The sequence below is a fragment of the Enhydra lutris genome, unplaced genomic scaffold (genome assembly GCF_002288905.1).
Source record: "Enhydra lutris kenyoni isolate GAN:26980312 unplaced genomic scaffold, ASM228890v2 scaffoldscaffold95, whole genome shotgun sequence".
NCBI classification, from domain to species: Eukaryota; Metazoa; Chordata; class Mammalia; order Carnivora; family Mustelidae; genus Enhydra; species Enhydra lutris.
The window spans coordinates 2,110,466-2,122,911 of record NW_019154179.1 but is presented as its reverse complement, the minus strand read 5'-3'; the positions used below and the strand labels follow the sequence as shown (position 1 = coordinate 2,122,911).

At 42.4% G+C, this 12,446-nt stretch overlaps 1 protein-coding gene across 3 annotated transcripts in view; it reads left to right on the top strand.

The window, feature by feature from the left end:
- Positions 1-4,784: 4,784 nt before the first annotated feature.
- Positions 4,785-12,446, top strand: part of LOC111139089 (cell division cycle 14B) — a 101,504-nt gene continuing 93,842 nt past the window's right edge. For 2 of the 3 annotated variants that reach the window (XM_022491231.1, XM_022491233.1), the window contains exon 1: positions 4,785-4,944. In XM_022491231.1, coding sequence (XP_022346939.1) covers positions 4,785-4,944 — 160 coding nt within the window. Of the gene's footprint in view, positions 4,945-12,153; positions 12,181-12,446 lie in introns of all 3 variants that reach the window. The other variant, XM_022491237.1, reaches the window with a different exon arrangement.

Here is a 12,446-nt window from a genome sequence, read left to right as displayed (position 1 = left end):
TAGAAACATTTAGCCAAGGACAGCCTCCTGATCCTCATGCATGCTTTTCCATTTCTCCCAGGTTACTAAATTCTACTGTACTGATACACTGAACATCTGACAATAAGTCAGATGTGTGTTAGCATTTTTCAAAAGGTGAAGTGAGAATGAGCTAGGTGCTGCTCGCTCGGTGCCCCAGGCACAGGCCTAGGCTTTGGGGTGAAAGCATTCTTAGTCATTCTCTAATCTCAAGACTCAGTATAACCAGAATCCTCACCATTCTCTAGCCCCTTCCATCCCAGCATTCCATTATTATAATTATTGTTGTTGTGTGAGAGGAAGTGTACCTAACCCCAAATCCCAAATTAATATCAGGAATATTGTTTTAAAAATCTGCAGTGTTATGGGACACCCGGGTGGCTTTGTTGGTTAAGCATCTACCTTTGGCTGGGGTCATGATCCCGGGGTTCTGGAATTGAGTCTGTTTCAGGTTTCTTGCCTGGCGGGGAGCCTGCTTCTCTCTCTGCTTGCCCCCCCCCTGCCCCCCCGCTTGTGCTTTTTCTCTCTCTTTCCCTTTCTCTGACCAAAAAAAAAAAAACCAACTTAAAAAAAAAAAAAAACCTACAATGTTAACATGTGATCTGAGGTCCAAAAAAAAAAAAAATCATTAAACTGTATAACATTTACACAACTATACAGGTTATTTCAGAAATGGACCTACAAGGAAAGGTCCCTTCAAACCCTGTCCTTAACCTGTGAAGAATGGTGCTGACCCCAGGAAAGAGCCACGGTTTTCCAAACCAAACTCACTGTAGGACCTAGGATAACTGGCTTGCCCTGACAAATGAGGGATTCCTCACCTACAAAATAAAAACGATAATATTTAACAGGGCATTTGTGTGAAGCCCCTATCGCCTGTGTACAGAATGTGGTGATAGCTTAATAAAATATCCATTTTCTCCCCTATTTACAATTCTAAGAGATTTTCAATCTCAGGGTCAGGAACATGGGGGATTTCAGATTAATGCTGAGAATACCAGAATATCCAATGAAATAAAACCAACTCTTTTTTTAAATTTTATTTTTAAGTAATCTCTACATTCAACTTGGGGCTCGAGCTTAACAACCCTGAGATCAAGAATTGCATGCTCTACAGACTAAGCCAGCCATGTGCCTCCAAACCAACTTAAAAAAAAAATGTTAGTGAAGATTTTAGTGTGTGTCCTTTCCCCCACACACCTGCTACCCAAACCCTCTAGGTTTATGGAAATTTGACCTTATGTAAATTATTTATCTTCATATCATTAAGCCATAATTTACTTATCATTTGAAATTGAAACTTAGTATCATTAAAAAAATTTTTTAAAGATTTTTATTTTTAAGTAATCTCTACACCCAACATGGGATCAAACTTAAAACCCTGAGATCAAGAGTTACATGTTCTACCCGCTGAGCCAGCCAGGTGCCCTCATCATTGGAAATTTTTTTTTAAGATTTTTAAAAAAATTTATTCATTTGAGAGAGAGTTAGAGAGAGAGCAGCAAGCAGAGGGAAGGAGGAGAAGCAGACTCCCCACTGAGCTGGAAGCCTGATGTTGGGCTTAGTCCCAGGACCTGGAGATCATGACCTGAGCTGAAGGCAGAGGCTTAACCATCTGAGCTACCCAGGTACCTGGAGAAGCCTTGAAATTTTAACATAATGTATCTATGGACCGGTTTCTCCTCATTTTAGGGTAAGATTTCAAACTTTCAGAGTATGACTTATCTTTAAATATACATATCAGAAAATGTTCCAAAAAAAAAAGAAAAGAAAAGAAAAGAAAAGTAAATGTTCCATAACTGAATTCTTTTCAGGGTGAATTTACCTGGGAGAAAGGAATATAGAGAATCCCTTCCCTCCTTGTTTTGTTTTTCACCATGCTGCCCATAATGCTGAGGATCACAACCAGATGCATCTGTTCTCTAAGCTCAGACAGGCTGGGGAAAGACAAGCTGGAATCTTGAAGACAGTGTTTAGGTTCTCACTCCAGCCCTGCCCTTGTCACTTCTGTGGATCCCCATATCCTCACCGTGAAAGGGAAGCCTTGGACCAAATATTGTGTAAAGTGCCTTCTAGCTCTAAAATTTTATGATCCATGGTCAAACAGTGAACAACGAACTAACCAATCAACCAAGCGAACTAAACTACATTTCCCATGGCCAATTTCTGAGCCCAGAGATTGTCTTATTGAACATCAGGAAGACTCAAATCGCTCAAGTGAACACACAAATATCAGTAAGAAATACCACTTTTCTACCACTCCCTAAACATGACCTAAAAACAAAATACAAATAGGGTCTAAAATTTTGATGTGTGTACTTGCATATGAACTTCCTAGTCCCAAGAATGTAAGACATTCTGGCAAAATTACCAACTGTAATTATATATTTTCTCTCTTAATGATGTTATAGTAACAAAACCATAAAATTCCGTTTCTAAAACATGAAAATACTTATAGCATAATTATTTGTATTTATTATATTTTCTCTTTTATTGGAATGATAGACATTTTGTTAGAATTTCCAGCCTTAACACTTAAGTTTGAAGGAGAAAATGAACTGCTGTAAGTGAACTTACTGGCACTTCAATCTTAGTTTGACAGTTAGATAAGTCACCCTCAAATAAATAGAATATCATGGGGTATTTGAATTTCTTTCATGCTAGGGATCAAGAAGATTCTCATGGATTATCTATTCAAAACAAGACCTACTCAATGTTAACTAGACTTGCTGTGGTGATCATTTTGCAATATATACAAATCAAAGCATTATGTTTACACCTGAACTTAATATAACATTATATATCAATTATACCTCAGTAAACAAAACAAAACAAAAGACTTCTGCAAAATCCCAGATAGTATGGGAAAAGGTGGCCTTTCTACTGCTGAGCCCCTAAGGCCAGAAAGGCCTCCTATTTCCGGTCAAAGCAGAGGACCTGGGAGGATAAGTTTCTGTTGAATTTCGACTCATTTGCATAGCATTCCACAAGCTCCCAATTCTTTCCCTTCATCGCTGCCCCTGAAGACAAACAGGTAAACCATTTTAAATTTAAGGCCTTCACTGATTTCCTTAGGGGCAAAAGGGGATGAAAGAACATGATTACTAAGCTTCTGGTCTAAGTTGCTGATCTGTAGTTCCAGACTGTTCAGCTGAGTCAGTGATGCAGAACCTTCTTTCCCCAGCCCCCTTTCCTCAATTAGCAGCGCTAAAGGGTAAAGGCCTTCAACAATAGAAGTCAAATAGCCCCCCACCCGAGAAGTACTCCATCAAAATTTGCATTTCTGAGACGCTTCTAGGGGGACTGACTCAAACTCATCTTTCTTTTCTAGAGGCTGGCAGTGATTGCGGACCTGCAGGATAAAACGTTAAAATGCTGGTGAAAAATTAGGAACAGCTTGCAAGACGTAAAGTTCGGGGCTATGAAATCTAAAGATTGTCCTCCACTCTATTCACCTTCTTAGATGCTACCATGCAAATTTGTTTAAAGTCCCTCCAAAATGAGAGTTTTGGTTAAGTTCCAGAAATATCAGCCATTATTTTAACCCAGAAGAAAAAGATATGACTCCAGTTTGCAGGATGAAAGTTCAAGAATTAAATTCGCCACTTGCTTCAATACTTCAGTAATTGGATCTGTAGACACCTTAGGTAAGAAAAACTCAGCAACTGGTGTATAAAATTACTGAGTTAAATGCGGGTACTGGATTCTAAGAGGAACTACGAGACAAACCGTACGGTATATCATGTTTCCATGGTAGGTTTATCGACGCCCTAAGACGCCCTGACTTAGTCTTTTTCAATGCTGGGCATACCATAGGTCGGTAGAGTGTAGGTGATTTGGATCGTGGGTCGGTTGTGGTATCACCTTTACCTTAAGTCTACAGAGCGGCGGACAATTTAATCAGTCTATACTCTTTTCCAAGCCAGCAGCCTTGGCAAGAATCCTTCTCACTTGGCGCGATTACAAGGAAAACCCTGAAATACTTTTAAAAATACACATGCCAAAGAACTGGAGTCAAGTTACTAGGGTGGGGCTGTGTACAGCTTCGGCGACTCACTAAAGGAAGTTGGGACCTGGGGTCTCGGCACCGGAGGAACATAGAAAAAAGCAAAAGTTGGGGGCTGGCGGAGGGTCGCGAGCACACTTTTAGATTTGATTGGCGGAACCACTCAGACTTTTCTTTATGGCGTCACCGGGTACCTGCCTGTAGAAAGGCCCCGTCTCCGTGACGTCACGCATCACTGACCAATGAAAAGCCCCATTCTGCGGGCCCCGAGGAGGGTTGTGGGACCTTTTTTGTGAATGAAGCTCCACGGAACAGCCCTCCTGGGGTCCCGGGGAGCCGCGGCCGACTGTGCTTCGGCGCTTCGGCAGCAGCGTCCGCGGCTGCGGTGGGCGCGCGCGGTTACCCCGGGCAGCCCCAGCCGCCCGCGGCAGCACCGTCGCCTCGGCCGCCCCAGCGGGCTGCAGGCACCTAGGGGCGGGCTGGGGGGCGCCGGCGGCGGCAGGAGGCGCTGTAGCCAGGGCTGCGGCGCGGGTCCCTTGGCGGCCGCAGGAGGGAGCGGGGCAGGCGCGGTGGGCCCGGCCCCTCCTCCGACTCCTGCGCCGCCGCCTCCCGCCGGGCTCGACCGGCGCCCGCCGTCCCCGCAGCGCCGTTCCGCGCCCGCCGCCCCGAGCGCCCGCGCGCGGGGCCGGCGGGGGCCTCGGCGGGCGAGCGGACGCGCGGGGCCATGGTCGTGGCCCCTTGACGGACCGCGGCCGCCTCCATGAAGCGGAAGAGCGAGCGGCGGCCGAGCTGGGCCGCCGCGCCCCCCTGCTCGCGGCGCTGCTCGGCGTCCTCGCAGGGAGTGAAGAAGAGCCGCAGCTCCACGTCGCAGGAACTGCACCGCCTGGACCACCAGGACGACCTGTACCTAGACATCACCGGTGAGCCGGCGAGCGAGCGCGTGGCGGGCGCCGCAGACACGCGGCACCCCGCGCGGGGGTCCTAGCCCACCCTCCCAGGCAGTGGAGGCGCCTCCCTGGGCCCGGCTGACACGCCTCCACCCCCACTCCCAAAAAAGCCCCACCGGCCACACCCCCTTCAGCAGCCCGACTCCCTGGGAGCGCCCCCCTACCCCGACTTTCCATCTGCGGGTGTTAGCGAGCTGTAACTTTATCCGTTTTGCGCTCTCCTACCCTGGCAAGATGGGCCGAGGGTCACCTTTCTAAATTGCTGGCGTCAGCTCGGCGCCTCGGGCTTTTTCTGAGTTCGGGTTGATAGCGCCACCCGGGGCTGCAAGCTCGGTTGGCCCTCACAGGAGTCTGAGCCTCTGAATCACCCCGGAGGATTCCCCGAGCGCGCGGAACGCGCCGGCACGGGAGCAGCTGCCCTGTCGGCTGGGCGTTCGCCCAACCTCGGCTGCTGTGGAGGAAATGGAGTCCCGCCTCGTGCGGCGTTCCCACGTCCTCCCGCGGGTCCGCTCCGCGCTCGCCCCCTCCCCAGCGCGCGCGCGAGCACACCCGGACCTAGTAGGGCTAGCTCCTCTCCCTCGCTTCCACAAGGAATGTATCACACTGGTGGCCTGGGAGCCGCTCTGCGTGCCGAATGCCCAGAGGTGTCACTTCTGAGAAATCGCAGCCAGCCGGAGCAGGTAGAAAAGCAGCCCTTTGATAGCGGTTTTATTAATTAGTGCTGACTCTACAGTTCTTGAAGACTAAAAAATCCAGTTTGGCAGCTGTTGGATTTGCCAGGATTGACACTAAAGCCTGTGAAGGCATGAACGTGATGATGTATGTGGAAAGGCTTTGTAAACAGCATCGCTGTCTACGGTTTTGAGGGAATTCGCAGTCCGCTTTCTGTGGCGCGGCATGTGTGAGCCTTGGCGTGTGGGATTTTTATAAACAGTTTCCCGTCCTTAGCCATTGATAAGCCAGGTGAGCTGGAGTGGTCAGAATATTTATTTAGAAAGTGTACAGACAAAACACAAATTTAGTAGAACTTGTTTTCTAGGTTGATGGACGGTTGGAAACTTAAGGTCCATATTAATAAAGCTGCGAGTGGAGGGGAAGGTTTCTTGGCGCGGGGTGGATGGACCCCTGGGAACTGTGGAGGGAGGAAGAGGTTGCCTTACGTGGGTGGCCGGCTGGCAGCTGCCCGGGTCCCCCGTAGCGCGCTCTCTGAGGCCGAGACCGGGTCCCACCAGGCTGTGTAGTCCCAGGGAGATAACCTCGCCAAGGAGGGCTCGGGATGGGTGACGACACTACACATTCCTTACGCCTTTGTTCTTTATACCTCTTAAAAGGCATTTTGCTTCATAGCATTTAGTTTTAGGGCAAGTAACACACGGCTCGTTACAAAGGTGCCAGGAGTTTATAGTGAAAAGTTGGTCGCAGCCACTTGGTGGCCTTCCCTAGAGGCAACTAAAGTTTCCTATGAATCCTTCCAGAAAGAGATGTATGTGTATAAACTGGTGTATTCTCTATCATACGCAAGCATGGTAGCTTACATGTTGTTTTGCACATTGTTTATTCTTCGCGGTATTCTCTTCTTAGAACGGTTAGTACATGCAAAACTGCTTCATTCGGTTTTAATTACTGCTAGGCCAAAGTAGATAGGGTTTTAGAAAATAAAACTATAAAGTACATGTGGATTTAAAATATGTTTAAGATTTCATTGTATTTGTTTATTTTTAAGTAATTTCTATAGTCAGCCTGGGGCTGGAACTCAACCCCGAGATCAAGAATCACATGCTCTACAGACTGAGCCAGCCAGGAGCACCCTAAATACATGTGTTTTATAATTTGTTTAGACAGCTCCCTATGGATAAGCATTTAGGTTGTCTCCATCAAAAAGGAAGTTTTGTAAAGTCAAGTCATTGGGCTAGATCTTCTTCCTCCTTCATGGAGGGCTTTCCTGAATCACAAGAGTGATTTAATTTCAGAAAATATTGCTAAGCCGAATATTGAGGAAGGAGTTGGTGCATTATATAAAATAAAAAATGCTGTTATTTAGATTACAAGCCCAGATAATGGAAGAGTCCCATCTCAGTGTAAGAGGGGAAGTAAGGGAGTCAACTTTGCCTGGAATTTTTCCAGGTATCACTTAGTGACAGTCTTGGCTTCTTAGAAAAATGATACTGAATCAGTCTGTTTCAAGGTGATAAATAAGACAAATTAACTTTGGGGTAATGGGGTGAAAAAAAAATAAAGTAACTTTGGATACAGGGTACAGATTACTTTTTATTGGGCTTGGAGGGAAGGCTTGAAACCTCATCCTCAGCAAGTGGCAACCTGGTCCCGTCCTCCCCAACTTGTTTTTCTCTCAGTTTTTCTTCTTAATATTTTTCCAGTTGAGCATTAGGAAGGGAGATATATAAATATAGTTTGTCTCTTCAGTAATATTTGCTTTCTTTTTTTCTGTGCATACTTAAGTTTCTATAAATTGTGCCATACCAACAGGGAGAGTCCCCTTTTAATGGCTATATGGTATTGCACTGTATGGCTGAATCGTGATTTATATAATGGTAATAAATAAATGGTTATGTGGGGGGTTTTCAGTCCCTGCAAATGGCAGCAGTAGCATCATTGTATATATCTACATACATGTATGATTGTATCTGCAGAGTAAAGTAGAAGTGAAGGGGCCAGGCCAAAATATATATAGGTTTATCCATTCATTGGTGGACTTTTTTGGTGATTATGAATAATGCTGCTGTGAACATTGATGTACCAGTTTTTGCATGGAGTTGTTTTCGGTTACTTTGCGTATATACACCTAGGAGTAGAATTGCAGGGTTGCATGGTAATGCCATGTTTAACCTGCCAGACTTTTCCAAAGCTGCTGTACCAGCAGCATTTTCCACCAGAAATTTATTCCACATCCTCACCAACACTTGTTACGGGATTGTGAAGATTCTTTCCCACTGGGGTTGGTTTGTAAAAATTAACGCACATTATCACTTTTGCCCACTCTGTCCTTAAATACATTAATTTTTTTTTTTTTACTTTAGTCCCTTATTATTTTTATTACAACTATTTCATCTGTTAAGTCAAATTCCATTCCCATAGATTGCAGTGTATTTCATGGTGGGGGTACACATTTTTTTTTTTAAAGATTGATTGATTTTAGAGAGAGAGATTAAGAGAGAGTTCTAGTGCCTGCAGGGGTGGGGAGAGGGAGAGAGAGAGAGAGATGTCAAGCAGACTCCCCAGCTAGCACAGAACCCATTGGGGCTCCACTCCAACTGCAATCAAGAGTCAATCTCTTAACTGACTGAGCCATCCAGGCACCCCAGTGTATATATTTAATACAGGATGCTTAATGCCTGTTTTTTTCCCTGTAGTCCTTTGTTATGTGGTCACAATTTTTTTTAGTGTGCAGCCAACCATCTGGCCAAACTAGCCATTTACTAGGAGCTGACCGATGTTTATTCCCATGTGGACCCCATCCACCTCTCATTGGCCATTCACTCAGCTCTTGCCCTGTGCAATGACGTGGATTTTTACATAAGCTGTATTCCTGCTGCAGTTCCAGTGTATTATGTTTAAAAAAGATAATAAAACTGTAACCTGTATACATTAATGTGAAAGAGATACTGAGTAAAGTTATAATCAGAATGAGTTGTGATCGATCAGGGAAGCTGGGGAAGAAGGGAAGAGAAGAGGGTTTCTGATTGGCTTTGGAATTAGATCTCTCCCAAGATGGGAGAAGTACCAAAGGAAAAATGTTGGACATAGATTTTTGATTTTCCTATGAAACTCCTTGCAGTCAGAAGTCTGAATCTTTTTATTCTTATTCCTTAAATAGGGCCATAAATGACAGTGTACGTTCTCCTTTCCTTTTCATTAATATAGAAAAAAATATTAAAGATTATGAAATTACTGTATTATCCCTATGCTTGATAATTGATGGATTTAATAGTTGGTACAGAGCTTAAATTTATTTTACTTTATTTTTTAAAAATTTAATGACTAGTGAAAGTAATTGGTATTAACTATTGGCTAAAAAAGAATTTTAGTGGTTTAAAAAAATTTTTTTCAGTGTCATGATAGTCTATCTCTTTAAGACTGTCTATTATAAGTGTAAATAATTTTATTGGAGAAGCTCTAGTTGAGGTCAGGATTGTCATTTAAAAGCACCAATTAATGGTATATCAGATACTCATCAAATTAAACAGATATAGCACTGCCTCTACCCTGCCTTATTTTCTTTTTAGGATTTAAAAAATTCACACTAGACATTATTAGACAGAGAAAATTTATTCATTAATTCAAGAAGTATTTAATTGAATGCTTACTATGTAAAATAGTGCTGTATATTCATTGTTTGCTGTGATCAAAGTATATTTTTCTTGATTAAAAAAGGAATACAGTTACCTGGGGCACTGATTCAAGGAGGAAATTCATTTTTCTTCAAGACTATCACGTAGTAGATTATTTAGAGTTTTAATAATTGAAGCTCATCAAAGTATGTAGTGTTCATTTTCCTTCTTATGACTTAGTTCTAATTTATTTTCTTAATTTATGTGCTTAATTCTTCAACATCTTTTACTTCCAATGGTGTCATGTTAGTTACCTGTTTTAGGTCTAAATCCTTAGGCACTGGGGCACCATACGCAAAAACTTAACATAGTTGTGTTGTTACTGTTTCACTGGACAGAATGGTTGGGCACAGAGATGAAAGGAAAGTGGAGTAACTGGGTGACAAAGATGGTACTAATGCTAGGACTTGCCAGTCAGTGCACACTGTAATTTCTCTGCGCCTTTGAATAATGGGAATGAATTTCCCCAATTCCTATGGGGGAGAGCTGGAATGAAACCACACTGTGGATTTTTAGAATGGAAGGATGGCATTGCGTGTGTACCAGTGACATTTCCTGGAAGTTTGTGAGATAGTCTTTGGGGATCTCTGAATTGACAGGACAGGTATTTTGTTATTTGAAAGAATTTCAAGAGATCACCTTGAAATACCACAACCATCCACTTATCCCTCAGAACTTAACACAAGAGATAAGTAACTTTGGCCAAATTGATGCGCCTTCTTTTTGGCAAAGCTGTCCTACCTGTCTTTTATTCTTTCCAACAGATAAAGCTATTTCAGCAAAGTTTTGCATAAATGATTCATTGGCCATGTACTGTTTAGTCCTGTGTTTACATAGACTAATAGGTGATGTCCTAGTAGATACTCCGTAAGTTGTATCTGTAAAGTTGAATTTAGATAATTACCTAGTCAATTTGGAAATATGAGCAAACTACATACACAATTCAAGTCCTCCATTCATGCTGTTGTCCAAATTGGCTGTCATCACGGTCCAGATTTTCTAGATAGTTCATTCATTCAACCAAATTGTAATGAATACCTACTCTGCCAGGCTTTTTTCTTTTTCCCCTTCAAATGATAAAAATAGGTCACTGCTGGAGATAATCCCTGGTCTCATGGAGTTTGTTTTCTGTGCTGATTGAGAAAATGAAACTTGGAAGGTCTGTGGGTAAACTAGATTAAACTTGGAGGGTCTGAGAAATAACTAGCTTAGAGAGGGCTGAGCCATATCGTGGTTGAAATCCTTGGGGATGTAAAACTTTTCATAGGGTATTTGAACAGTTAATTCTAGTGGTTAGGCATGAGGATACCAGGGACAGCTAGTGCCGGCCTTTGGGGAGACTGAACACAGCTGGATTATTAATAACCTTTTGGAGCCTTTTTTCTTTCATCTGTTTGATAGTTAAAAGTGCACAGTGTTGTTGGAAGAACTGAAGCAGATGTATGTGAAGTGCTTGGCTTGGTGCCTCTTCGACAGCCGGGGCTCCATAAACGGTCTCTAGTATTAAAAGTGTGTGTGCAGTGGCCCAGGATACCAAGGGCAGACTGAGACAGTCACCATGGTTGGAAAGGTTTCTAGCTCTGAAGCAAACATTTCCCCCATATGTGTATGTACACAAAAGGTTCAGTGAATCAGCATAGTGAAAATGCAAGTGTGTTCCTTTCTCTGCTTCTAAGAGTGATCTTGAGGGCAGAAGCACTCCAGATGAGGCTGGTTCAGTATTTGTCAAAGCTCTGGAAGAGATTTAGCACTGCCTTGACAATCTTTTCTGCTTGGAAAAAACGTTGCCGTTTCTCTTTAAAGATTCCGTGTAAGAGGAAGAATAAACGAGCTGTTTCTAGTGACTAGTGAAAGTAATTGTAATTAAACAGATATGTTATGTATTTTTACTACACTGAAGAGTTTGTATATAGCCTTATATTAAATTGTAGCTAAGCTTATTGGGGGGTGTGTCTTTGTAAAGAGGAAAAGGCTTCATGGGAGAGCCTCAGGTAGAAGGTTATGGAAAATAAAACAAATACATTAAATTCTTTACTGGTAGAATATAAACTCTTCAGAGTGGTTAGTTTAAAGCATGACTATGCCCTAGAATATTGTTTTAAAAGAGTATTTCACAGATCCAAAAGATTTGATACTGGTGGTGTGTATTATAGGCAATAGGACATTTTTTTGGTTCTTATTTTGAGTAAAACAAAATTGCCTTTCAGTGGGCCTTTCCATGCTTAATTTGTGGCATGGAGACCCAATGTATTTGGAAAGGGTGGGAGTTAGACATAAATAAGAAATTACTTGTTTAAATCTTTTCCTTTAATTACACTGAGAACAAAATAATTTCAGTAGCCAGTATTTTATTTTCCTTTCCATACTAGCTACAGAGTATTTTTAATCTTAGTCCTTTAAGGTCTTTCACATTAAAATTACTTTTATATAATTATCTGTCAGTTGAATGAAAAACATGGATAGACTGGTTTCAAACATTTCAAAGCCATTCCTCACTTAGGACAGGCACCTTTATGAGTGAGGTAAGTAGGCACAGGGGTTGTGGGCAAAAAAGTGGTCAGATTGATACAGAGACATGGAAACTGTTTGGCAGCAGCTAATCAATCTTCAGGTATCATTTCTTTATATTATTTGATTTTTAGCTTCTGAGGTTAGTCACTTAATTTCTAGAAGTGCTGACTACCATATTAGACAGGGATTACATTAGAAAAATAAAATTGATTTTAATTTCCTAAATGCAAGGATATTTAACTGGAATGTGTGCGTCTCATCTGGATTCTCTAGTTTATATGAAAGTTTTACGCCCTTCTCTCTCTTTTTCTTTTTTCTATAGCTTTTCATGGATACTGCTCCAACAAAGGTATTCAGATCATTGACTCTACTTTGCAGTGCTTTCTGATGATTTTAAAATTGTAGATTTAATCTGTTAGTTGTCATTCTTGGTTCCGTCCCTTCCTGTTTGCTTGTCTTAAATTTAGTCTTGGGTAGCAGATTCAGTTTTCTATAACTGTAGAGTATCCTTTGTATGTTTATGACTTAAGTTGAAATTTGTCTTTATATGAAAAGTTTTGTTGGTTTCTGTGTATAGGTAATGCTGACAGTTGTTTGATATTTTACTGGGTTAAT